Source organism: Caretta caretta, chromosome 11, assembly GCF_965140235.1.
Source record: "Caretta caretta isolate rCarCar2 chromosome 11, rCarCar1.hap1, whole genome shotgun sequence".
Lineage (NCBI taxonomy): Eukaryota > Metazoa > Chordata > Testudines > Cheloniidae > Caretta > Caretta caretta.
The window spans coordinates 33,480,927-33,508,659 of NC_134216.1; the positions used below are offsets into that span (position 1 = coordinate 33,480,927).

The 27,733-nt window shown below is 42.2% G+C and overlaps 1 protein-coding gene across 7 annotated transcripts in view; it reads right to left on the reverse strand.

Annotated features, from left to right (window-relative positions):
- Nucleotides 1-27,733, reverse strand: part of RBMS1 (RNA binding motif single stranded interacting protein 1) — a 211,677-nt gene that overhangs the window by 76,377 nt on the left and 107,567 nt on the right. For all 7 annotated transcript variants that reach the window (XM_048868594.2, XM_048868593.2, XM_048868597.2 and 4 more), the window contains exon 2: nucleotides 20,393-20,568. In XM_048868594.2, the coding sequence (XP_048724551.1) occupies nucleotides 20,393-20,568 (176 nt within the window). The remainder of the gene's footprint in view (nucleotides 1-20,392; nucleotides 20,569-27,733) is intronic.

Below are 27,733 nucleotides of genomic sequence, written 5' to 3' on the forward strand. Positions count from 1 at the left end.
ATCTTAATAGAACAGAGGTAAATATGTTATTAGATTAGGTAGAATTTGATATATTTTTTATAATACAGATGTTTATTTTTAAACTTTTTTTTCTATTTTTACCTATTTAGATGTTCACAGTTGCAGGAAATTATGAGGGGGTCTGTGTGTGTGTCAGGCAATTATTTAATGATAGTAGAGTTTGAGATTCAAGCAGTTAAAGCTTTATAACCATGAACACACATTATCAACATCACATGTCAAAAAATATATACAATAAATGTCCTTAAAAAAAAAGCTCTGGTAAGTTATCAAGCAGCATTTTCCCTACTTTGCTATACATTTCAATCATCATCAATGGTCAGTTTGTGTGTATATGGTGAAATCAACATTTACAGATAAAAATCGAATCCTTCCAAACTTACATTATCAACCATAAAATAGTTGGTAATGCCATTTTCCTTTTTACATTATGTGAAATTGACAGCTTAGCACAGTTTATGAAAAAGTTCAAAATATATTTTTGTTTATATACGATAGGAGCTTTTCTATTTATTCTACGAATCTATTAAATATTTTTGAGGGGCATGAATTTACATTTACTGGCCAATAAATACTCTAACCACAAATGCTGGTCGATATTGAAGACTAGTACGCTTGTTATTTTATTGCATGAAAGCATTATCCAAAGCTAAATAATTCAGGTCAGTACAAACATCAAAAGCTACTTCTATTAAATATTGCAAATATGCATTTTATGTTGATTAGGCAGCATTGTGTTCTATTTGGAAACACTATTTTTAAAGCAGATTAAATGTACAGTTGTATGTGGATCATTATTAGACAGATCTATTTAGAAACTGACATATTACCATTATATTTTCAGTGTGGCACAATGCAGTTGGCAACTAACATAAGGTAGTTCTTCAATCAAAAGATTATAAACTTCCAAAACAAAGTCACTTGGTGAGGGTCATTTCTGCAATTTTATGAAAATATTTTACAGCTACTCAGCAGCACTTACAGATGGTCAAACCAAATCTACAAATGCTATTTAATCAAAATGTAAGAATATATATTGTTAAAACATATCAACAGTAATGATTATATCACCATTAGAAAAATCAAGTTAACATCAACCAGTCCCTATTCTCTCTTTTACAGAAGCAACCAGCATCTTCCAATCCAGAGTGAGCAATATCTAGTTTAACAAAGGAAACTCTTTAGAAAACTCTTAATAGCATAGATATAGAAAATGATTTTAAAAAATGACACTGAATCCTTACATGTTTACCTTTACAAAAAAGGTACAAAAATTCTTTATTTCATTATCAATAAAAATCATAAATGAGAATCTATATTTTGCTACAGAATATTCACAACATATGCCTGTGTCCTAACTAGCTTAAAGACATTTCAGTACATGGAAGGGGTTTGCTGTTTCATACAGCTATGCAGAGTAAGTATTCTAAGTACAAAATACACTTCAATGTAAAAAAGAGATCTGAAAAGAATCCCAGTTTTGGGGGGAATGTGCGTGCGTGCGTGTGTGTGTGTGGGGGGGCGCGGAGGAGTCAGTGCATGGTAGAAAGAAATGGAAGAGCAAAGTGTTTTTTGGGTTTTTTTTTAAAGCAAACAGTCCCACCTTGTTCTCATGCTTTAAGACTACAGAATTCACAGGCAGTATTTGTGGATTACGATTAAAACGCTGAATAAAAGCTGCATTTCAAATACCCCCCACCAAAAATGAAAGCCATTTATTAAAAAATACAACGAACCAACAACAACATCGTTCGTGTGGCTCATACCAGGAGTATAAAAAGGGAGAAAGAAAATGGAGTTCCACATAAACAATAGAAAAACGCAACTCATTTGGAGGCAAAATGAAGAAGTCTTCCTCAGGTTTAAGCACCTCTACCCTGGAGCATTTTTACTACAGTCTGACAACTTCTTTCAGCTCTTGGTTTCCCGTCCACACATGATCCCAAATCTATGTAAGGAATGTGGAAGCTGAGAAATTAAACAAGGCGGAATGCTAATATACGTGTACAAGCCAAGTATATGATAACTATGTAGGCGTGCGCATGTAGATTTACCAATGCATGCTGCCCTAATCTGAAGGCAGGGAAACATTTGTATACTCAGTCATAAATCCTGGCAACAAAGTGATCTGAAAGCTAGTTGGGAAATGGAGTTCAAGGGAAAAGGTCCGTTTTGTAAAGCCCAGACTAAAAGCTCACCAGAAATAACTGTGAACAGACACAGAATGCAGTTAAAGAACATGCACCACAGTATGCAACCCTCTCCTCTCCCTTCATGCTCCAACCAGTCAAGATCAGTTGGAAAGCGTGAGTTGACAATTCCTAGATATGTATATGTGGAGCCTGGTTATGGTACGTTGTCAGTGGAAGGCCTCTGAAATTATTCTCCACCCTCATCCCCACCTTGATGCACTAAACCCCCAAATTGTTGATTTACAAGCATGATTTGGTCAGTCCCAAGGACCAATTTACAGCAGCCTCTGGGGCCATTATAGCAGGCAGAGATTACTAGAATGCATTGGCAATCCAGCCACACTCCATTTTCCTCACCCAGGGCTCTCTACATCAGAGGCTGTAAGGAAAAGGGGTACAGCCAACACTATACAATTCAAAGATGCTTTCAACCACATCAGCAGTCGCACTTTATTTCATTTACGTATTTTGAAAACTCCAAACAATAACTTTAAAGTTTGTTCCTTCCAGCAGGGCTGGAAGAGAGATTTTTGTGTTTACTTCTTATGAAAGATGCTCAGACACCACAGTGATGGCAGTCCTTATAAAAACCTAGAGAGACAGACAGAGAAAGCATGCCACACAAGTCAAAGAAAGACCTACTGTCAGTTTGTGTGACTAAGATGACACAAAGCAGGCTTAATGGGACTTAGGCCTGGGCTACACTGGGGAGGAGAGAGAGGGGGTTTGAACTAAGATACGCAACTTAGTTCAAGTATCTTAGTTCGACTTACCTGGCTGTCCTCACTGCGGCAAGTTGACCGCAGCAGCTCCCTTGTCAACTCCGCTTACTCCTCCTGCCGAGGTGGAGTACAGGCGTCGATTTGGGGATTGATTTAACGCGTCTAGACAAGACGCGATAAATCGATCCCCAATCAATCGATCACTGCCTGCTGATCCGGCGGGTAGTGAAGATGTACCCTCAGATCTGGTGCATGGTGTTCAAATCATTTTTAAGCAAAGGTACTCATTTGTTCTTAAATCAACCTCTCATGAGGAGCTAAGTGACTTCAGCTCTGTTCGGCGGGCAGGGGGGAAGCCTTACTTGTTCAAATAATCTTTGATCCCTTTCAACTTTATGTGAACTGTAGTATATAACTAGATTAATGCCATAAATCTATTAGTAAAACACGCATAACAATAAATGCTATACATTAAACTAGCTGTAGTATGATGGTACTTAACTCCTGATTAATGTATCTGTGAATTAACTTCAAACTAACATTATGGGATTTCTGTTGTATCCATTAGCATTATTTTCTTTAACATCTAATAACTTAATGTCAATCTTATTGAAACTGCATTAAAAGGACAAGTTATTCTAAATCACTGCTTGAACCTCCACAGACACCATTTCTTGTCACCTTAATAAGCTGGCACATAGATTTGATTCTGACTTGGTACTGCTTCCCTAGTCTCAAATCACAGCTGTGCTGAATAGCAAATATCTCAGTTTCAATAGGGAAAAGGTTTGCTCTCAAGTAGTTCACCCCAAGGGTCAAAATACTGCAGCAGGGCATTTAAGTGCCTTTATGTTATTGAGCGGAAACATCAGCTCACATATTATTGATCATAATTGGGTGGCTCTGTTGCAAAGATGTCTGCAATAGTCTTAAGTACTGAGAGACTGGGGCAGAGGAATGTTATGCTTTTAGAAAAAAAATGCAATCCATCTACTGCCCAATTTTAGATACACAAAAGCAATCACTAGTTCTAGCACAAAATCTAAAATGCAACCTTGGTTGTTGATGCATCAGGGTCATTTTCAGTACCACTTCCTTAGTTTTACACTGCTGAAGAAAGACAAATCTGTGAATATTGATTAAAACAAGCAGGAGGCAGAGCTTGCTTTCTAGAGTTTTGCAGCAAGAAGAAATGGCAGTTACTTATCTTGAAATTTGTTTTCTGTAACCTAGCTATATACTGTTTCAGTCCAAATCACCATTATGCAGCTCTAGTCCCATCAGTCAAGTAACCTTAGTCAGTGAATCATGACTGAAGTCTTTCGGAACTACTACATTCTCAACCTAATTTTATTCTCAGATGACCACTCCATTGCTTGTGAAAGGATCAGCAGCGTGAACCTTCCCCTTTTAGGATGCTAAATGACTATCTGAAAGAAACCAAAAGGTGAACGTGACGATGCATTACAGTGTATGAATCTTTGCTACTGAAGTGGTTACCTGACAATGCCCTCTTCTAAGTCAGATACTAAAGTAAGTCTAACTGGAAAACTTTGAACATGCTTGGATGAAAGCTATTTAGAAGCAGGGAAACGTAACAGATAAAGCAATCTTTAAAAAAAAAAAAAAAAAAAATGAGAATCCAGAGAAACTATGTGGACATGTGAGGAGGAACTAATTCTTCAACAACCCTGTAATGTCTGCATCAGTGTCAGAAAACTACTGCTTAGGCTGTATCTAGGTCAGCCTGCAGTTCTTCCTGCACACCCAAAGGATCACTACAGAGAGGAAATGCTGTGTGGGAAGGCCAGGGAATGAACCCTGCAGATCAAATGACTCAGACCACAATAACTCAAAAAGTTTAGTAGCAATTAGACATCTAACAATGAATGCCAGTGAAAATGAGGTAGGATCAGAAGCTAAAATAGAGAAAGAACAAGTTAAAAATTACTTAGACAAGTTAGATGTTTTTAAGTCACTAGGGCCTATTAAATACATCCTAGAATACTCAAGGAGCTGACTCAGGAGATAACTGAGTTATTGGTGATTAACTTTGAGAAGTCATGGAAGGCAGGTGAGATTCCAGAGGACTGGAAAAGGGCAAATATAGTGCCAATCTATAAAAAAAGGAATAAAGACAACCTGGGGAATTACAAACCACAGTCAGCTTAAAGTCAGTAGCTGGAAAGATAATGGAGCAACTAATCAGGCAATCAATCACAACCTAAAAGTGCTAAGTAACAGTGCTAAGGTGCTAAGTAACAGTCAGCGTGGATCTGTCAAGAACAAATCATGTTTAAGCAACCTGACAGTTTTCTTTGACAGGGCAACAAGCCGGGGGGGGGGGGGAGGAAGAAGAAGAGGCAGAGGAGGTATATCTTGACTTTAGTAAGGCTTTTGATACTGGCTCACATGACCTTCTCATAAAACAATCTAGGGAAATACAACCTAGATGACAGGTTTCAGAGTAGCAACCGTGTTAGTCTGTAGCCGCAAAAAGAAAAGGAGGACTTGTGGCACCTTAGAGACTAACCAATTTATTTGAGCATAAGCTTTCGTGAGCTACAGCTCACTTCATCGGATACATTCAGTGGAAAATACAGTGGGGAGATTTATATACACAGAAAACATGAAACAACGGGTGTTACCATACACACTGTAACGAGGTGAGCTATTACCAGCAGGAGAGTGGGGGGGAGGGGGGGATGGACCTTTTGTAGCGATAATGGTGGGCCATTTCCAGCAGTTGACAAGAACGTCTGAGGAACAGCAGGGGTGGGGGGGTGAGGTGGAGAGGAATAAACATGGGGAAACAGTTCTACTTTGTGAATTGACCCATCCACTCCCAGTCTTTATTCAAGCCTAAATTAATTGTATCCAGTTTGCAAATTAATTCCAATTCAGCAGTCTCTTGTTGGAGTCTGTTCTTGAAGTTTTTTTGTTGAAGAATTGCCACTTTTAGGTCTGTAAACCTAGATGGAGCTACATAGGGTGGGTGCATAACTGGTTGGGAAACTGTTCTCAGAAAGTAGTTATCAGTGGTTCACAGTCAAGATGGAAGGGCATATTGAGTGGGGTCCCGCAGGGATCAGTTCTGGGTCCAATTCTGTTCAACATCTTCATCAATGATTTAGATAATAGTATAGAGAGTACACTTATAAAGTTGGAGGTCAATGCTAAGCTGGGAAGGGTTGCGAGTGCTTTGGAGTATAAGATTAAAATTCAAAATGATCTGGGCAAACTGGAGAAATGATCTGAAGTAAATAGGACAAAATTCAATAAGGACAAATGCAAAGTACTCCCCTCCCGTTGCAGCAGAGATTTAAACAAGTATCTGGATTCTCTGCAATGATTTCTGTGGAGCTGTGCTGTTTAAGTGAACCAGAATGTACGCTCTGCACTAAATTACTGTACACCAATGGGCTAGTTCTCCAGCCCAGCATGGATCCATACCACACCAGTATATTTCAGGGCATTGCCTCAGGACACAATTTATTAGTTAAAAGAGGAACTTAGGCAAAGTACCAAAATAAAGCATTTTCTTTGCCCAACATGGGTTATAATTGCCTAAGGCCCTTCCCCCCTCACCTCTCTCAGCCAGAACCCTGACCCAACAACTCCCACGGGAGTCTTTCTACACCCTGAAGTTCTCATTTCCTAAGCCTCCTGGGACCTATGGGCTGGGTTTTTTTCTCCTACCCCAGGGTCTCCTGCCATTCTCCAGTTCACCTGACCTCTTGTTGGTCTTTGTAAGGACTAGGTGCTCTTCAGGCCATCACCTGACCCCTAACTCCACAGCCTCATCTGATAAGCCAGAGGTGGGGCTGGGCCCGTCTCCCCATAAAAGGGCTAGTCACCCTGTGACAGTTACACTTTTCAAAATAATTTGACAGAGAGCATTTTGTGATGCCACATCCTTGATTGTATCATCCTGTTTGCTCACATACTTGCTCATCTTCAAAATTCTGTAATGTGCAGTGGCTGTCCCTGATTTTAAGGGGAATTAGTGAAGTTTGACTGCATAAGCAATTAAATAAATTGATGGAAATAATCCTAAAATTCCCCATGGAACAAAACAACATGCAACTCATCTGGGAAGAAGCAGAAAACTGATCTTGAGTCTCTTCGTGTCATTTTTATATTGGCATAGCACTGTACAGTCAAGTGGCATGACTTTCAACGAGTTATTCACGATTAATATCAATGTAAGAAACAGCAGAATCAGGCCCAGCAGCCTGACATCAATATACATTTAAAATACTTTAATTCTGATATGCTTTCTGCAAGAATACAAAGGTGCATAAACCTCAGAGAGAGAGGAAACCTGGCATCTATTTTATAGGTGCAGAAGTCTGTTTTGCAGCAGAACTAGCATGGTTCTACTGTGCAGGCGCGGGTGAGAAGTATAGGGTAGTAAGTAACTGAAAACATCACACATGGGTTAAACTCCCGATGCTCAAGCCATTGATCCAAAAAGGAGCTCTGTACAGTGTCATACCGAGAGATGTGATATGGGGCAGGAGGATCAGATACTACATGGTTTCTCCCCTGTTATGCTGGAGGGGAAAGCATGCTTATAGTACAGAAATGACATGCAGAAACTCTGCTACCACTCTGACCTTGAGAGGATTGCTCTCTCACTTTACCTCAGACAGTTTCCAAGCACCCAGCCAAATTATTCAGGCTGAATGCTATGGAGAAGATTTTTGCCTTAGTGGAAGACAGTGAGCATGCAGTGCATCTGGCAGTGTGCTTTTACACTGCTTAAATGCTAAGCCTTTGGCAACACAGACCCAACATTAGTTTGATAGCAAACTGGGGAATGTTCTCGCTCCCATTACAGCCAATGAGAACAGTAGGGTCTTGCAGGAGGTGATTAGTGCTTTCCAGGATTAGGCCCTGGGGATCATACTGCAAAATAACAAGCAAAAATTAAGGCTGCTGTTCTCTTGTGGGCATATTATTTTTTTACACACACCCACCATTTGTTAACATGGAGTGAAACAAGCTAAGACGCCAGTTCAAAGGATAGGAAAAAGAAAAATAAGGGGTAGAGGGAGGAAAAAAGAAAGCACGATGATATGAAATATTTTTATATCCAAATCCTAAATAATATCTTTTTAAAAATAAAACGTAGTTAACTACAATGTATTTTAAAGTAGCATGTCTCTATATACACATATAAGATACAAAAATTAACATTCTTCAGAATAAAAAGGTCTCAATTTTTGGCCTAAAATATATGGCAATGTCGTTCTAATATGAGAAGTTAAGAGGGAACTTTTGGTACCAGCTTAAATTAAAACCAAATGAAAGAACAAGACAAATATTTTGCAGAGGATCTGATCTCAGCAAATCAGTGTACTTCGAAGCTTTTTCTCTTGGGAAAATGGAGTTGGATTCTAAACTAGATGAAAGAAAGGACATGCAAACAACAGGATAGAAGTGCAGAACACACATTGCAATTTATTTCTGTTACTAAGTTACGATCCTGCAAACCATTGCACAAGTAGCCCTTACTCACATGAATTGCTCCAGTTACTTCAAAGAAACTGTTTGTGTGAGTAAAGGTTACAAGAACAGTGTCCTAAATCAGCTGTTTCATTTTATCATCACCACAGATGATTCTCTTTCATATTTCCTGTACTGTAACATTTGGCATTCCAGTTAATTTTTTTCTCTATACTATATATCTGTTTGCAAGCATTAATATTATAAATGGCAGGGTGTTCTCTACATTCCAGAGGGGGGAAAAATTCTATAGGTTTGATTTGCCTCAAGAGTTGTTTAAATTACACAAATGCAAGAAGCACTGTTTGGAATGTCATTACATGATAGAATGCTAGGGATTGTGGGAAAGATTTCAAGCCCTGGGTTAACATTTTATACCATTCTTTGAAGATAATTTACAGTTTTCTCTCCACTTCCTCAGTAACAAAGGACCGTCAGAGCTGACAGGGTCTGAATTTGCTTGTTTATTTACATTTGCTGTTCTTTTTAAATGCAAAGAAACATTATAATGGTTATTTTTCATTTTGCTTATGATTTGGTCACAGGATTATTTTATCAAACCTACCAACAGTGCTGAACACTAGCAATGCTGCATTAAAATCCCCCTAATAAAATGTTACCAATACAAATAGTTGGTCTTAGAATATGAGAAGAGAAAAAATGTTCACTTTTCTCCTTCACAGGGCTGGATAATTTTAACATTACATAGTTCAGACTTCAGTAGAATGAGCCTTTAACAATATGGTTAACAAGACAACTATTGTTTCAAAGAGTTAAGTGAAACTGCATTGGAGCCTAAGCTGTATTTGCTTTTAAAATCTTGTTCTCATATATGTGACCTCCTTTTCTTTACAGAAAACTGCCCCTATTGTTGTCAGCACAGCATTCTGAAAGTTCATGTGGGGAGAATCCAACTCAGAGTCCAAACTGTGAAGCACTTTTGAAGAGTGTCTGTAGCTGAAACTGAACATGTCTGACTCTCCAGAACATGCTGGATAGCTTATGGAGAAGTGACAGTTTCTGGAATCAGCTGTCCAGAGCCAGCTAAACTAATTGTTTTAATACTTGTTAACATTTATAGTAGCCTACATTGATGCTACTTATTAAGGATCATGTTCCCATATCTCACATGAGGCCAGACCACATCCTGCCACGGAAAAGCCTCCAAGAAGGGTCCCTGGGGAAGAATACACCATGAGCTGCCCCTAGCAGATTTTTCCCTAAGCTCTTCTGCAGGGGAGAAGGATTGCCCCTCCACAGAATGAAAGCCTGGGGATCCCATAGCATTTACAGGCAACATGATGCCATATCACCTCTCTCCTACTTGAGACCCTCAGCCGAGTGGCTGCAGACCACTGTAGTCAGTGCTTCCTTCACCAGCAGCTGCCTTTGAAACATAAAGAGTGAATTCCTCTCCCATAGCCCATGCCTCACCCTGCATGAGAGCTCTCCCCACAGACGACTTTCCATGGGATGTAGCATGGGGTGGAGTGCTGAGGAGGTGGCTGACTCCCACTTCTGTGAGCAAAGAACAAGCTGTGCATGCTGACTGACTCATCCATGTGTGGATCTTGCTGAAGGGTGGGAACAACTGGACCCAGGGTTGCCAATGTGCTGTTCCCATCAAAGGAAATTCTGACTCAGGCTGTCAAAATTATGATTTGACTTATTCTTACATCTAGAATTAATTTAATCATCACAGTGAAGATGGAGTTTAAAATGGTTGCTACTATTAAGTTAAGATTTTACTTGCTTTTGCTTTAAACACAAAAGCCTCTCAGGAAGTGCACAGCACCTCAGAGGATCAGGTGTGAAATGACAACTCTCTTTTCCCTTCCAGGTCTTCCTTCAAGCTCCCCCTAAAAAAATACACAAAGCCTTTCAATCCACTAGAAGATATGAATCTAGAACAAAAAGACCCATGCACCCATCAAAATTACTTTGAGAGTGGGCCTTTATTTGATCATGCACTATAAACATCTTTCAACTTTACTTTCTGTCCAGTTAACATGTAAACACTTAGGAGAGGGGACAGTGTCTTCTTTCATCTGTGCAATGTCAGTACAGCCACTCATTACAACCCACACAAGCAGCTTTGTTTGCTTACAGTTAAATTTGCTCAAGTGTGCTAGCAAATCACCACAAGTCACGGAAACTGCCACCTAAGACAACAATTAACAACTTATGCCAAGCACAATTCCCATGATAGATCATCCAAACGCCATTATTCCCAAATGCCTCTATGCTGACCTGAAAAGACAACCTGTCAGGGTTAAAGATATTTCAGTATCTGTCTCCCATCAGTCTTGGGCCTCTCTATTGAAAATGACAACAAGGACTGCTATAGAAATGAGGTCCCTTCTTTTTTCAACTCAACTCAGCTGAGAATCAGTGGCAACCACCAACAGGCAGAATAGGTTTTAAATTAAATACTAGTTTTAGAAAACAGATGGGTGAAGAGTCAGGGCAAGTGGAGAAGGCACAATTAAGAGAGTTATGTGTTGCAGACTGTGTTAAATAAGGCCAACAACAGCAGTCCTTGAAGAAGGAACTCAGAGTAGCTGCTGGTATCATACAGCATATAACGGAGCATCATAGTCAAGTACTGTGGAATTCTGTTTTTTTCCCCAAATAAAAAGTAGAATAAAACTCTTCTATAAACAGGATTGTTGGTCATTTCTTGTCCAGAGATGTATGCAAAAAATAATAAATAAATATAAATCTCTTAAGAATTACTTTAAAACCTCCTTCCCCCCCACCCAACAACATATTTCACTATTCCGTTTAATTATAATGTAAAATTGATGTAAAGTTTCACTGCAACTATGAGATACAGACACACCAAGATTCATATATTCCAAGACCAGAAGGGACTGCTGTGGTCATCTAGCCTGACCTCCTGTATGACACAAGCCATAGAACTTCCCCAAAATAATTCCTAAAGAGTATCTTTTAGAAAAAAATCCAATCTGGACTTAAAAGTTGTCAGTGATGGAGAATCCACCACGACCCTTGGTAAATTGATGTTAAAAACGTACACCTTATTTCCAGTCTGGATTCATCAAGCTTCAACTTCCAACCACTGAATGGTGTTACACCTTTCTCGGCTAGACTGAAAATCCCTTTATTAAATATTTGTTTCCCATGTAGATGTTCAGACTAATCAAGTCATCCCTTAAGCTTCTTTTTGTTAAGCTAAATAGACAGACTCAAGGAGCTCAATCATTATAGTCTCTAGACCTAAAGGAAAGGAGTGACTAACTAAGTGGAGAAAAAGGAATAGAGGAGAACTACTGGACAGGAAGATACTAAGAGAAAATACTTTTGTGAATTTAGCTTTTAATTCCCCCATTTCTTTGAACTATATAACCATTAAAAATCTGAATGAGATGTACAAGTTTCTTTAAAGATTGTGATCAGAGAGAACACCTTTCTGAATGAGTTAAAAACAAAACAGAACTGGTAAAGCTGTTTACTATACCCCAACCATGTTCTCTTAATGAATTCCACTGTGTAAAAAAGTTGGTCTGTGCTGATCTTCCCTGACTGGAGTAGCAGCAGCTCCCTGCTACAGTAAATTTTAAAACTCTAATTCACATCATATCAATACTAGGGTGACCAGACAGCAAGTGTGAAAAATCGGGACAGGAGGCTGGGGGTAATAGGAGCCTATATAAAAAAAAGACCCAAAAATCAGGACTGTCCCTATAAAATCGGGACCATCTGGGTCACCCTAATCAATACTGAAGGTAAATGAACAGAGCAGACAAATGACAACCCAATCAGAGGTCATAATCACATAGCCACAAAGAACAGTGAGGCACCAGCACATCAAATGGCTGGTCACATAACTAGTTTCAGTTATAAAATGATATTAATATTTCATTTTGCACATTTCTGGATGCTCTTGACCAAAACAAAAAAGTATTAAACTAATCAACAAAAATCTTAGATTGTGAAAACAAAGCTGTCTACCACATCTGATTTTATCATTTCAATATGAACAGGCTCCTTCCAGGAAAACCGTTTTAGTTACCTCTCTGCCACAAGGCTGAATTTTTAAAGCTGTGCAGCTACCTTTTTGCTGAAACAAATAATTAAAATAAAAACTCTACAAGATTTATGATTTCCCATGTACATATAAAACAAGGCCAGCCATTACAAGATTGTGTTTCAATGTTCTGACCATCCTGGAACAGAACAATGGTCTGCAGTGGCAATTATATTCACTAATTTTATTACCTTAAACCAGCTGCTTTCCTAGTTGTAATCCAATTAAACATCTACATAATATCCACTACAACAATAACATGATAAGGAGGAAGTCCTAAGTGAAGCTATCCAGAGCAAGAATTGTTTAAAAATATATTTGTGAACAGTTTGATATAAGTGAGGCCGTGCTACCAAGCAAGGTGCCACAAGTACTCCTTTTCTTTTTACGGATACAGACTAGCACGGCTGCTACTCTGAAACCTGTCATCAAGCAGGCTTGGAATTGAATATACCTAAACTGGTCTGGTCTGGTGATTTAGGCTGCACTGGAATACAAGAAATGTAAATTTAGCAGCAATAGTTAAATGCTCTTCCTGGGATTATGGAGCATCAGTGAGGAGGAAGAAGGTCTGCTGCATTATTCTCTGTACCCCCATCCTGAATTAATGATGTAGCACAGTAGCCCGCAGACTTTTCAGGGTCAGCCCCCCCCCCCCCTTACACTTGTCTATGCCCTCTCCCCACCCCCAAACAAGTGACTGGGGGCTGAGCTGAGGCCTGGGGCTGAGGCTGGGGCCTGGGCCTGCCGCACCCCCCTGAACATTCCTCTGCACCCCCCCCAAGGGGGCATGCCCCACAGTTTGGGGACCTCTGATATAATGGCACTAGAAGAGGACCTGGGAGAAACTATCAGTCAGACCTTTCAGATCTTCCTGCTGAAGATGATGCAACACTGCAGAGGAGAGTGGCAGGTAAACTGCAGGCAAAAAAAAAAAGAGGATGAAGGGCTGAGCAACCATGTGGATTGGGCATAAAGGTCACGAGTGGTAAGGCACAGTTCACACTGAGATGCTGGAAAGCACCTAGAATACATGTCAGAGCAAGTTACCAATTAGGGGCTGAATCCTGCTAGCTCTCGCTCACATGAGTGGACCTTAATACCATCAGTAGTCTCACTCAAGTCAGTGACTGCTGGTATGAGTAAGAGTTTGCAATTTCAGATCCTCAGACATTAACTGTAAACTGTAAGTAGTGAGCTTTTACGTAACAGAACCTAAATAAAAGCTACAGTTAAAACAAGCCCCATATAATGTATTCTGGAGTGCAAAAACCAGCACAGCCCACTTCCACCAGCTATTTCTGCACTGAGAGAGAAGGAGTAACATGAGACCCAGATGGGACCACCCCTACATCCCAGAACTGTGCAGGGGAGATCCACTCCAAGGCATGAGAACCTATTTGGCACTCCCAGCTATATGGGCTTGGGGAAAGAAACTGTAGGAAGGAGCCAGCCAGAAACTGAAGACAGCAGAACAGCTGCAAAAATAGTTCATGCAGGGACAGAGACTGATGATATCATCACTGCTTTCTGCAGTTTTCACTGTGAGCATTCTCTTGCCTGGGCTGATTGGCTGTTTGCTCCAATCCCTCCTGTTCCCCCCCCTCGTCTTTTCGCTTAACTAATATCCTTCTAACATAACATCACCCCCACCACCCCACATACTGAAAACATGATGACATTTGCCAGACATCACACTGATCACGCTGTTTGTATGTTACATTCATTTCCCCTGCCCTCCATCTGTATTGTCTATTTAGATTGTAAGCTCTTGGGGGCAGGGGTGGTCTATTGCAGATTTGCACAGGTGCCTAGCATAATGGGGCCCTGTTCCCAGGTGACCCCTAGGCACTACCGTAATAAACATGATAAATATTTTGCTTTTTCCATATTTCTGCTTCTGGCAGACCAGATATGTTTTTGCTTTTACAGCACAGGACTGGAATAGTAGGCTTGTGTTTAAATGGCCTATTCATAATTGTAGGTTTTTCATTTTCAATGGAAATGCCACTAATAACATCTGAAAATATCTGCACTCCCAGGCGATCCACCTTCACAAAAAATACAATATACTGTTTTAATCTGGCAGAAAAAGGACAAGCTGCTCCTACTCATGTGTTGTTAAAAGGGCCGAGGAAAGGAGGTGGGGAGTAGTAGATTTCTATAGTAGGAAAGATATTGAGGGGAAAAAAAAAAAAAAGCTCTCTATCATATTTTGAGAAGTACTTTTCCGGAGAAAAAGGCATTATTTAAAGTGGTGCATAAATGAATACAATTTACAAATATACTATAGGGCCTCACTGCAAACAGAACAACAAGCTCTACCCTTCTGTAGTTAAATAAGAACTTTCTATAGCAACTTCCCAAAAGAATTTACTCAAAATAAAAACCACCATTCAAGTTCAGCACTGCCAGCTCCTCTATGCCAGAACTGAACTTACTGAATGAAGCAATGAGAAGAAAAACAAAGTCTTTGTACCACCAGAACCACATATGCCACTTTTTAATAGAAGAATCTGTATAGTGACTCAAATACTCTGATTAATTATATTTAAAGATCGGTTATTTTGCTATAAAATAATCCCTATTTAATATGATTTTTCAATATTATAGTATAATGTACAATGCTGTTTTGGAAAGGGAAATAAAAATCAATATGCATGACAAGTAGCTCGTGCTCTAACTGTAGTTTATTTGGACACTTAAAACATCTATATATAACATAATAAACTATATGCAACTGTTTATTTTATGGACTAAATTAACTCCTCTCTCCACAAGGCCTGAAGAAACGGGCATAGCACAAGGAATTAAGTAGGAACTGGAGGATGGAATTCAGCTCGTAGCATCAAGGAAGGCTATGAGACTACAACTTAATCCTTCCACACAGGTTTCTAGATCCTGAATCTGCCAAAGAGTAAATCTACTAGGCCACTTCCTAACCTACTCACCACACACCTATTAACAGCTGCTTATTGTGAACCAGAGGAGAAACCACTTCTGCAACATGCAGGTATACTGTGGACTCTCCACTCACACACCTTGCTCAAGACTATCCCTGGAGTTTCACAGCTCAGGGGACTTTGTGTGAGCCTTCTTGCAAGAGAATGAATTCCATCCTATAACTGGAAACTGTCCAGTAAAAATTATTACAGGTGTTTCTAACAACAGCTTGAATTATAAGAACAAACAACATTTAAGGATTTAAGGTAGGATCCCGATTCCTTTAGCATCAATAGCAGCTTTGCCACTGACTTCAGTGGGTCAAGGATTTCACCCCGGTTTATTTTATATTTGACTCAGTCTGAACAAAGAAAACAGACAATCAGTTTCACTTTGGGGCTTTTTTGAGATCGCACAATGATGCGATGTTTTGGTTGTAAACACTTCAAGGAAAGGTCTGAATATACATCAAAACCTGTTTTCAGTTAATCAAATCAAACACATAACATTTTTACTAATTTTACGTTCTATAATAAATAAATGAATGAATGAATGAAAACACCTTTTTTCCTGAAAGCAGCCTGGCAGTATCTGTTTAATAAAAATATTTAAATAAAGTGTGAGTAATTTATGTTGGATTGATATAAACGGAGTTAAACAAGACAAAAATAGAATTTCTCTTCATTTCTCATTTACCAAGTGCATATTAAAGGTTGTTTATCTAAGAAGTTTTTAGCAGTTATAAGATCAGTAAGTGGCAAGGAAGCCCCAGTGAAGCAGCTGGATATTGCAAAATCCAGTTTGGAAACTAAATACCATGTTCCCCAGCTACTTCCTGGAAACCTGTACAGTTTACACAGAATTGCGGAAAGTGAGAATTTGGCATCTGGAACTTTCCATAATTCATAAAAGTGAGCCTCTAATAGTAAGCCTCTGCATTAGGAGAGTCTTGTTTCCATATGATAGAACTGACATTAACTCCAGTTGCTAAAGGGCTATGTTGGCAGAGAAGCCTACAGTTTTTAATAAACTACTCAGATTTTTGGTCAAATGTTCCAAGTCTTCGATTTTAAAATCTTCTGGAAATCTCACTTGCTTCCTCAGCAGAAATGGAGAATTTTAAGATAGAAGAGGAGAATATCTTAACACAGGAATCTCTTACCGGAGAAATTCCTCATAGAAATTAACTCATAGAAGCGTCATCTATCCTGAGAGGCCTCAAGCTCGCTTTCAGGAACCATTTGTCTTCCAACAAAAAAGGCAAGAGCCAAAAGCCAGGTACAGAATAATGATTCCAGAATAGGCTCTGCAGTGTAGACATAGCCAAAGATCATTCTATAATGAACTACAGATTGAGCAAATAACTCAGAACCTTTGCCCAATTCAAGAGGCAAAGAACAAAATCAGAAAAAGATCACAATTTTTTTTCTCTGATTGCCAGAAACACACACACACACACACACTCAAACTGGGGAAGCTCCGAGAGAGATAAGAGAAGTCTGCTCAAGATGACAAAATGTTTAAAGTTATGAGTGCTTCCTGCTACCAGTCAGCTACTGAAGAGAAGCAACAACCCAACAGTCTCAACTTGGAGGATCCTGAGGGTGCTTCTGTATTATTTTTAAAAAACAAGTTTTAAAAAAAGGAAAAACTCTTCTACCATACATGTATCTAGAATGAGTTAAACCTTAGAGAAGTCATCTTCCTGTGCAAGGCTCTAGTATTTCATAATTTATGAATGGCTCCTTTCAGAAAATTAATTATCTGTTCCTTTTTTAGTAAGATTTATGGGAATCTTTCAGGACATACACTGTAATAAGTCTAATTTTTTTCTGATAGTTGGCCCAGCTCTTTCATTATAATCACAAGACTATTGAAACAGTGAGTATTATCCTGAAAGCAGAAAGTTTTATTTTTGCAATAAACGTTACATTCTTCAAACTAGAAATTTGTAATTTTCTCGCAATAAAAATTTCATTTTTCTAAATTAGGCATAATATTGTTTTCTATCTACAGATACAATATTCAGCTGTGAAGGTTTGGAACTGTTATAAGGTCTTTCAAACAAACCAGTCCTTTGAAAATCTGACCATATTATGTCATGCCTATTAAAAAAAAAAAAGACAGAAAGAAGAAAGAAGAAGCTATTATACAGTTACTAGATTTTTGCCCCTTACCCTCCCCCATCATCCCTACCACTTTTTGCATTGTTAGCCCATGATTTTTAATTATGCTATCTTTACATATAATTTGATCTCAACTGGATATAAAGAATACAGGAATAACTGACACTGCCTGTTTGAGAAAATGAGAACAAAATTATGAGAAATGGGCAAAAATGCAACAACAAAACACTGCTGGAAGGAACAGACAACTGGTAGCAATATTTGGTAGTGGCTGGCAGGAACTATTGCTGAGCAGGTAAACAAAGTTAGGAGGGATATGGATGTGGTAGAAAAGAAAGAAAAAGAACAATAAGAAGAGAGGACCTGTGAGCCTAATGTTTCCAGTGATACCAAAATTTTCAAAAACAGCCATATATTTTATTTTAGATGCTGCAATTTTTGGGTACTCAATATTTTTGGGCCTGATTTTTTAGAAGTGCTAAGCACTTTGATAGGTGTTGTAAGTATTTAGCTCTATCCAGCTGAACATACCTTTCCGTAACAGGAAGCTGATGAGCTATTTGAAGAGGGAGGAGATCATGGAAATATACCAGCATTGAGCAGCCACTATTTGGGAAGAGAACAGGTGGTGTCCTTGAAACAGGCATGTAGTCAAGTGGGTGTGAAGAACTTCTGAGAGCGAGCAGCCATAAAGGCAGATATGGATTGGTACAGACTCTGGAATAACTAATTCTGGATGCATTTTCATAAGTGAAAATGACAAGAATACTGGCATAACGTATGTCAATCTAATTAGTATAAAACAAAGCTTCATCAACTGACCTGCACAACTCACACTACTTTTAAGGAAAAATTGTAAAATAAACTTCAGTAAGATTATCGACAGTTATATGGGCACCAACATTGATCAAAGAATCCTGTTTTTTAGAAGAGGGAGCAAGAAGGGGGGAACCCAGCCATCCTTAAAATAGAGGCTCTATTTGCATACAGGAGAGCAAGAACTCTAAAAATAACAAAAGTGAACAAATGTCATGTATGTATTTAATTGCACCTTCTGAACATCATTTGAAAATCTGGAAACTGTGAGGTCATTTAGACTTTGGAATACAGCTCAGAGTAAATGGTGGAAGCTCCATCATTGGGATAATGAAATACAGAGGAGAACTTTAAAAGATATAATACAGAGAACAATTCTGCTTTGGCAGACAAATTGACAAGATCAATTAATATGCATGATTAGACTGGAAAGATTTATTTTTATCTGTAAATGTCAATAAACATTGATTCCACCATACACGCGCACTATTTTTTTCAATTGACAACTGAAATTTATAAACAAAGTCAGAAAAATGCTGCTTGAGAACTTAGCGTCTGATTTAAGGAAATTTACTTTGCATATTGTAACATGTGATGTTGACAATTTGTGTTTTAATGTTTATAAAGCTTCAACCTTTTGAATCTGAATGCCTACTGTCATTAATTATTATCTGACACCTCTGCCCATAATTTCCAGCAACTATGAAAATTTAAAATAGATAAAAATAGAAAAAAATGCTTAAAAACAAACAGATATTATCCATTGAAATTATAAATCCAATTCTATCAAACCTAAATATGACCCCTCCAGATTTAATTTATATTAATTTCTGAAATTATGGACAGAACGGCAAAAAAGTTTTGCTAAAGTACAAATCAACAGTCCAGCACCTATTTTTCCAGAGTGTCATCTAGTGGTTCAAATAAACTGGGAGCCAGGATGTAGGGGTCTTTTCCTGGCTGTGTTGCTGACTAGTGGCGTGACCATGGACAAGACTTTTTAGATATCCTCATTTATAAATCTGTTAAATGGGGGACAAAAGCCTGCATAAAGTTATTTGAGGTTTAATCAGTGTTTGAGAATCTCAAAGAGGTTCCATATAAACCCAAACTATTAAAGTGTACTTTTGCAGGAATGAAAAATTAGGGGCTTTCCTTGTTTACCAGACAGAAAGTAGAAACTGAAACTTACAGGCTATCAGTAAATTTTACAGGTATAATATTTTGTTTCAATAATGGTCTGGCAAGTGTGTTGTGAATCTTGAAATTTTTTCATTTTTTAGAAAGTCAATATAGCAGTCAAGAATTATATGTTCCAGAGAAGAAATGTGATTTAAAAAAAAAAAAAGTGTAAATAATATAATTATACACCCACTCCATATTCAGAAATACCCAAAATGCATGGATTTATACAACATCCTGTTGATATGAACTTTGCTAAACAGTGTTGTCTGAAAAAGTTTCTCTAAGCTATATCTATACCGCGTTTTTTAGCCCTGATGTAGCTGAACTATACGCAAACCCCTACTGCAATCGTACAGCACTAGTGCCAATCTTAGTTTGAAACTGGTGAAAGCTGCCCAGGTGCAAGTTTACACTGGTTCAGCTTTATTATTTGTCTTGGTGCAGCTACATCAGTTGCTAACTGAGAAGATCTTAATCATATGCTTTTAAAAACAAGCTACACAACTGTTTGATAATTTTCAAATGTTTTTAATCTTTTGTGATTACAGCAGATAAACAAGTAGTCAGGAGAATGGGTGTCCATGTTTTTTTAAAATCAGGAACCTGGGATACACTTATTTACTATATATTTAGTCTGTTCTCTGCTTCTGAAGGTGCCACACATGCTCAGCGCCTACTGATTTCAAAAGTTGACAGTTCTCATCACATCACAGACTCAAGAATACTAAACATGGGGCTAGATTTCTTCTCCCCTCATGACATTAGCACTCGCATCACAAACGTCCTGTAAGTTTTAAAAGACTGAATTTTAAGAGTAGTACTTACGGTTGGCATAGTTTTACCAGGTCCTGGTCAGTGGTGTTTGGAGGCAGTCCTCGGATGTAAAGGTTTGTTTTACTTAATTGATCCCAGCCTGAGTTGCTGCTGCTACTGCTGTTGTTATTACTGCTGGTGGTGCTGGGGCTAGGAGGAGCCATTGGGTGGGATGGTACAATGGACGGCTGCAAAACAAAGACAGAGCTTGTCAGAATGAAATACGGACTACCTGCAGCATTAACAGCATATTTGCCACTCTGAACATGTTAACTCTGTGCAGCTACTCGTATTCTAAATACGCCCGTTTTCACCATATTTGGCATGGGATCATTAGGTGTACTCTGATATGCAGAATAATAATCTCAAGCACTCTAAATGCATGACACTGATTCAAATTACATATACCCTCTGTTTTATATTTCTCACAGGACTATATCACCACCTCCACTGGGACATTAGATGTTAAAAAAAAAAAATTTTGATTTCAGGTTCTCATTAACATATATAAAAACAATTTAACTTCACAAAGATAGTTTCATATGTTATAAAAGAACTAAATATTACAGGTACTAAAAATGTATTAATTTAGACTGAATATGCGGGCCAAATGTATTAACGTTACATAACCCATTCACTGCTCAACATTAATCTGTTTAAACTAGGTTCAGGGTTTGGTATATAGAGCCTGCATAGTACCATGGCAAACACACCATTAAACATCCTTTTAATCTTTTATTAAAGATACAGAGAAGAAGAAAAAACAGTTAAACCATTTGAAATATGAAGTACTGTATTAAGTAAGGATTTAAATTTTAACAAAATGTTTGTTCCCTTTAATAGTTTTTTCTTCTAAAAACTCCAGCTAATTGGGGGAAGAAAGAAGAAGTTAGTTGAGATGAACTGGAGCTGTTGCTGCTGCTAAAGTCCAACCCCATTTCACCTCACGTTGCATCTGGGATTCAGCTGGAGCTCACAGAGGGATCCAGAAGACATGGCCACCTCTTTCTGGGCTGTTCTGATCAGGACACCTCTCAGGATTATGATGAAGATGGCTTGGGCTCGGAGAGGTGGCAGCCAGGATGGTGAGTCTCATGCCAGTAGACTCCACATGATCTCTTATTTTTCCCCAAAGCCTCTTTCTTTAAAGATGCCACCAGTTAGGCCTAATATCGGATACATCAATTTTGCTCCATTAATTCTTGGTTTCACGTTTTCCGTTATTCCAAAGCATGATTTTAACACTGTGCTTGATCATATCAGTGGGCCCTTTTTGTTTGGGTTAATCCAGTATTTCTTTCTCCTTTTCATACCTTTTCCCATCAACATTTATTATAAGGTATTGTGACATCTTACCAACTTTCACACCTATTTACAGTGGAGCTCACAATTGCAGTAAATTTGTACTCCCAATGACAACAGAACTATAGAAGCTAAATATTAAATTTCATAGCAAAAAAAGACAGTTATCTGTTCCGTAACTGGTGTTCTTTAAGATGTGTTGCTCATGTCCATTCCACAGTAGATGTGCATGCGCACCATGTGCACCGGTGCCAGAAGTTTTTCCCTTAGCAGTACCCGTAGGGGGGGGAAGCACTGCTGTGACCCCTGGAGTGGTGCCTCTATATCGCGCTATAAGGGGAGCCGTGAGCTCCCCCCACCCTTGGTTCCTTCTTGCCGGACAACTCCGACAGAAGGGAAGGAGGGAGGGATATGGAATAGACACAAGCAACACATCTCGAAGAACACCAGTTACGGAACAGGTAACTGTCTTTTCTTCTTCGAGTGCTTGCTCATGTGTATTCCACAGTAGGTGATTCCAAGCTATATCTGTGGGAGGTGGGTAGGAGTTCATGAGTTCCCGGGACACGGTACTGCTCTGCCGAACCCAACGTCATCCCTAGTTTGGGAGATGATCTCATAGTGTGCAGTGAATGTTTGTACTGAAGACCAGGTGGCAGCCCTACAGATGTCCTGGATAGGGACATGGGCTACGTAGGCAGCCGACGAGGCCTGAGCCCTTGTTGAGTGTGCTCTGACGATCAGTGGCAGGGGAACCCCTGCCAGATCATAGCACATGTGTATGCACAAGGTGATCCAGCGAGAAAGACGCTGGGTGGAAATAGGCTACCCCTTCATATGCTCGGCCGAGGCAACAAAGAGTTGCGAGGATTTACGGAACGGTTTAGTCCGATCCAGGTAGAAGGCCAGTGCCTTGTACACATTGAGCATGTGGAGGCAGCATTCCTCATTGGAGGAATGGGGCTTGGGACAGAGCATGGGAAGGAAGATGTCCTGTTCCATATGAAAGGCGTAGATCACCTTCGAGAGGAATGAAGGGTGTGGGCGAAGTTGAACCTTATCCTTGTGGAAGACCGTATGTGGAGGTTCCAAGGTCAAGGCCCTGAGCTCTGAGACACATCGGGCTGACGTGATTGCTACAAGGAAGGCTACCTTCCAGGAGAGGTGAGACCAGGAACATGTGGCCAAGGGTTCAAAGGGAGGCCCCATGAAGTGGGACAACACCAGGTTTAGGTCCCATTGCAGTAAGGGGATCTAGCATATGGGAATGAATGGTCAAGGCCTCTCAGGAAGCGGGAGGTCATAATATGGGAAAAGACTGAGTGCCCTTGCACCAGTGGGTGGAAGGCCGATACGGCCACCAAGCATAATCTGACAGAGGCGGGAGTCAGCCCTTGCGTTCTAAGGGATGGGAAGTACTCAAGGATAAGCTAGAGCGGTGTGGACGATGGGGAGACTCTTCGCTCTCCCGCCCACCTGGAAAATCTGGACCACCTTGCCAGGTACGTCCAGTGTGTGGACGGCTTCCTACTTTCCAGGAGGACCTGCCTGACTTCCTCAGAACACCTCCTCTCCTCCTTGTCTAGCCACTGAGCAGCCATGCTGTCAGCTGGAGAGCGACCAGATTGTGATGAAGGAGGTGGCCCCCACTCTGGGAGAGGAGGTTTGGGTGAAGCGGCAACCTCCTCGGAGGGGCTGCCAACAGGTCCAGTAGGGTCCCGTACCAGTGTTGATGGGCCAGGCTGGGGTGATAAGGATGATAAGTGCCTTGTCTGTTTCCACTTTTTCTAGAACTTTGCCTGTAAGGGATAAAGGTGGAAAAACATAGAAAAGCTGGTCCGACCATGACAGGAGGAAGGCATCTGAGATCACGTCCCTTCCCAACCCCGCCCCGGAACAAAACCGGGGGCAACGCCAGTTCCGGCGGGTCACGAACAGGTCCACGTAGGGAATTCCCCACTCTCGGAAGAGCCGGTGAGTGATCTCCGAGTGGAGCGACCACTCGTAATGGGGGGAGAAAACCCTGCTGAGGCAATCAGCCTGTGTATTGCAGGCGTCCGGTAGGTGGAAAGCCCTCAGGGAGATGTCGTGGACTATACAGATCTCCCATAGGCTCAGGGCTTCCCGGCAGAAGGCCGAGGACTGTACCCCATCTTCTCTGTTGATGTAGAACATCGTGGTGGTGTTGTCCGTAAGGACTCTGACAACCTTACCGTGAAGCTGCGTGACGAAAGCCACACACGCCAACTGTATCGCCTTGAGCTCTCTGACATTTATATGGAGGGACACATCCGAGGTTGACCACATCCCTTGGGTTTTTATGTTCCCTATGTGGGCTCCCCAGCCCAAGTCCGACGCATCAGACACCAGGTCTATTGAATGGGCCATCTCCCGGAAAGGAACCCCTTGGAGCACATTGCCCAAGGAGGACCACCATTGAAGGGAGGCAATTATCGGGGTCGGTACCAAGAGGACCTTGTCCAGGCCGTCCCGCGCCTGGGAGAAGTGGGAAGCTAGCCATAGCTGGAGGGGCCTCATTTGGAGCCTGGCGTGGCGGACCACATATCTGCATGCCACCATGTGTCCCAGGATCTGAAGGCACGCCCTTGCTGGTGTCACTGGAAAAGCCGTGACCGAGGCGATAAGACCTTTGAGGGTTTCAAAACTGCCCATTGGGAGAAAAGCTGTGGCCCTTAAGGAGTCCAATAGTGCCCCTATGAATTCTATACGCTGCACCAGGACCAGCGCTGATTTGGTCTCATTTACCAAGAGGCCGAGATTGGCACATGTAGACAGGAGCAGATCCATACGGGCCCTCACCTGAGGCTGTGAGTTGCCCTTGAGAAGCCAATCGTCCAGATATGCGAACATCTGGACCCCTGCTCGTCTGAGGTCAGCCGCCACAATCGTCATACACTTTGTGAATACCCTGGGCACCGTGGATAGGCCAAAAGGGAGAACCGTGAACTGGTAGTAGTTGGGCCCCACCAGGAAACGGAGGAAGTGCCTGTGCCCTTCGAAAACATGGATGTGGAAATACGCGTCGTGAAGGTCCAGGGAGGGGATAATAGAAGCCAAGAACACCATGTGGAACTTGGAGCGGACCATAAACCGATTGAGATTCCGCAGATCTAGGATGGGCCTGAGACCCCCTTTCACCTTTGGGATCAGGAAATATCGGGAGTAGAAGCCCCTGCCCTGGAATTCTACTGGCACTCTCTCCACCGCCCCCAGGCGTAGTAATCGTTCCACCTCCTGACCTAGGAGGTGAACGTGCTCTGGGTCCTCTGAGCCCGCCAGGGATGGGGGGGTGGTTGGGTGGGGGTGAACTGAACTGCAACATGTAGCCCTTGGAAATGGTGTTGAGGACCCAGTGGTCCGAGGTTATTCGTGACCATTCCCCACGGAAGGCAGACAATCGGTTGCTGAACACAAACTTTATTAGTAGGGGGGTTTCCCATGGCAACTACCCTGATGTCCCCCTGCAAATAGTCAAAACCGACTCTTTCCCTGCCTCTTGCCCTTAGAGGGCCCAGGCTGTGGGGCAGAGCGGGACTGTCGTTGAGGCCGGCGCTTTTGGTCTCTCGGCCTCTTGTAAGGAGGCTCATATTTGCTCTGTGCAGGGTGAGCCGACATCTGCAGTTTGGCCTTGTCCTTAGCTGGAGGGATGTATAGGCCCAAGGTCTTCAGGGTGGTGCAAGAGTCTTTCATCCCGTGCAGCCTGACATCTGTCTGTTCAGTGAACAGGGCTTTCGGGCAGGTCCTGCATGAGGGACTGGGCCTCCACCGAAAGCCGGACAGGAGGAGACACGACGCCCTGTGCATGGAGATTGCGGAGGCCATCAAGCAAGCCGCTGTATCCACCACGTCTGTCGCTGCCTGCAGGGCAGCTTTGGCTGCCATCGCCCCCTCTTCCACCAATGCCTTAAAGTCCTTCCTATCCCACTCTGGGAGGAGTGGCTTGAAATTTGGCAGGGACTCCCATAAATTAAAATCATAATCGGCTCAGTAAGGCCTGATGGTTGGCCACCCTGAGCTGGAAACTCGAAGAGGAGTAAAGTTTTCTACCAAAAGAGTCTAGTCTCTTGGCGTCTTTATTCTTCGGGGTGGGCGCGGGCTGGCCCTGCCGCTCCTGGTGGTTCACAGATTCCATCACCAGAGAGTTAGGTGCTTGGTAAGAGTAGAGGTATTCGTGGTTCTTAGCCAGCACAAAATACTTCCTCTCAGTCTTCTTGGAAATCAAGGCCAGAGAGGTAGGAGTTAGCCACAAGGCGTTGGAGATGTTGGCTACTCCTTGGTGAAGGGGTAAAGCCACACAGCCCAGCACCGAGGGGGACAGTACATTAAAGAGGGAATTGGACGGGCCCTCCATCTCCTCGGCCTGCAGCTGGAGGCTTGACGCCACCCACTTTAGCCGGTCTTGATGTGCCCTGAAGTATTCCTGTGGAGCAGAGGGCCGCGGTGCCGTGATGGTGTCATCTGGTGCAGGAGAGGAGGCCAACTCAGCCAGTGCTAGAGGATCAACCCCCAGGTCAGAGTCCGGGAGCGCAGCCGACTCATGACCTGTCGACTTGCCCTCTGCCTAGATAACGAGGCCAATGAGGCCTCGGACGCCCTGGACACCAAGCAGGTTCCCGCCTGGGTGGGCATCGATGGCCATGGTGCCCATTGACACCATTGTCCCTGCCATGGGGCTCCTTGCCACTGTCCAGGCTGTGGGCCCGGTGGCGCTATCTGGTCCGGCGGAGCGGTACGGCCCAGCGAGGGGCGGCTGGGTGCCGAGGCCGAGGCCACCACCGACCGAACTGTACCATAAGAGCAGTGGGAGCGGCAGTGCCTACAATGCCATCTTCCACGGGACTGGGACCTCGACGTCAAGGACTGGTACCCGCTGGAAGTACTGTTCCGAGACTCGCTTCTGCGCCTGAAGCTACGGTGCCACACGGCAGGAGCCCTGTCTGCGACGCCTGACAGAGCGGGAGCTCATGTGGGAGCGTCGACGTCACTCGTGCTGAGACCGGCTACAATAGCTGCGTCGTGAAGAGGAGCGCCTTCAATACCTATCTCGGTGCCTGCATCCGCTGCTGCGTGGGGCAGAGGGACCCGGAGACTCCTGCCCAGATGGAACCCTGGTTGGCGTCGAGGGTGGTGGACATGAGCTGCGAGTGGACCGGTTGCTGCGTGAGAGCTATGCTGTGCTGGGGACGCCTGTTGCGTGCCCAGCGGCGGTTTGCCTCAGGGCCGAGGGCCCGCCACCGGCGCCACCCCGGGCACCAGCAAGCTCAGAATGTCTCGTGCAGCCTGTAGAGTCTCCGGCGTCAATGGTATTCTGACCGCGGGAGAGGTGCGTGTCAGTGCTGCTGGGCTACTCCGCTCAGCACAAGTCGGAGGTTTCGAGCCCAGAGAGGACCGAGGGCTACCCAACACATGACCAGCCTCTCCCCCTTCTCTCGGCGCTGCTGCAAAGTCGAGCTCTTCCTTTGTTTCTTGGAAGGTGAACGGTGCCGACTGGTGGAGGGGGCTCCGCTGTGCACCACGAGTTACTAACAACTAGCTAAAGATACCACTAAGATCAACTGGAAAGGCTGCAGCAACGCTGGAGCAAGAAGTTCTGACACACTTTCACTGGCGGCAAGAAGGAACTGAGGGTGGGGTGGAGCTCGTGGCTCCCCTTATAGCGCGATATAGAGGCGCCACTCCAGGGGTCACAGCAGCACTCCCCCTATGGGTACTGCTAAGGGAAAAACTTACAGCACTGATGCACGTGGCGCGCGCACACACCTACTGTGGAATATATGTGAGCAAGCACTCGAAGAAGTCCTCCTTTATCACTGTTGCCTCTGCGTACATTACAAAGATTGATTTATCCTCACAACTCCCCTGTATAGTAGGGAAGTATTTTTATTATGTCACTATTTTACAGACAAAGAACAAAGGTTACAGGCCAGATTTTTAAAAGTATCTAAGCACCTGAAGATGCAGGTAGGTACCCAGTGCAATTTTCAAGAGTGCCTATGTGACTAATTCATCTGTGACTAAATCACTGAGTGA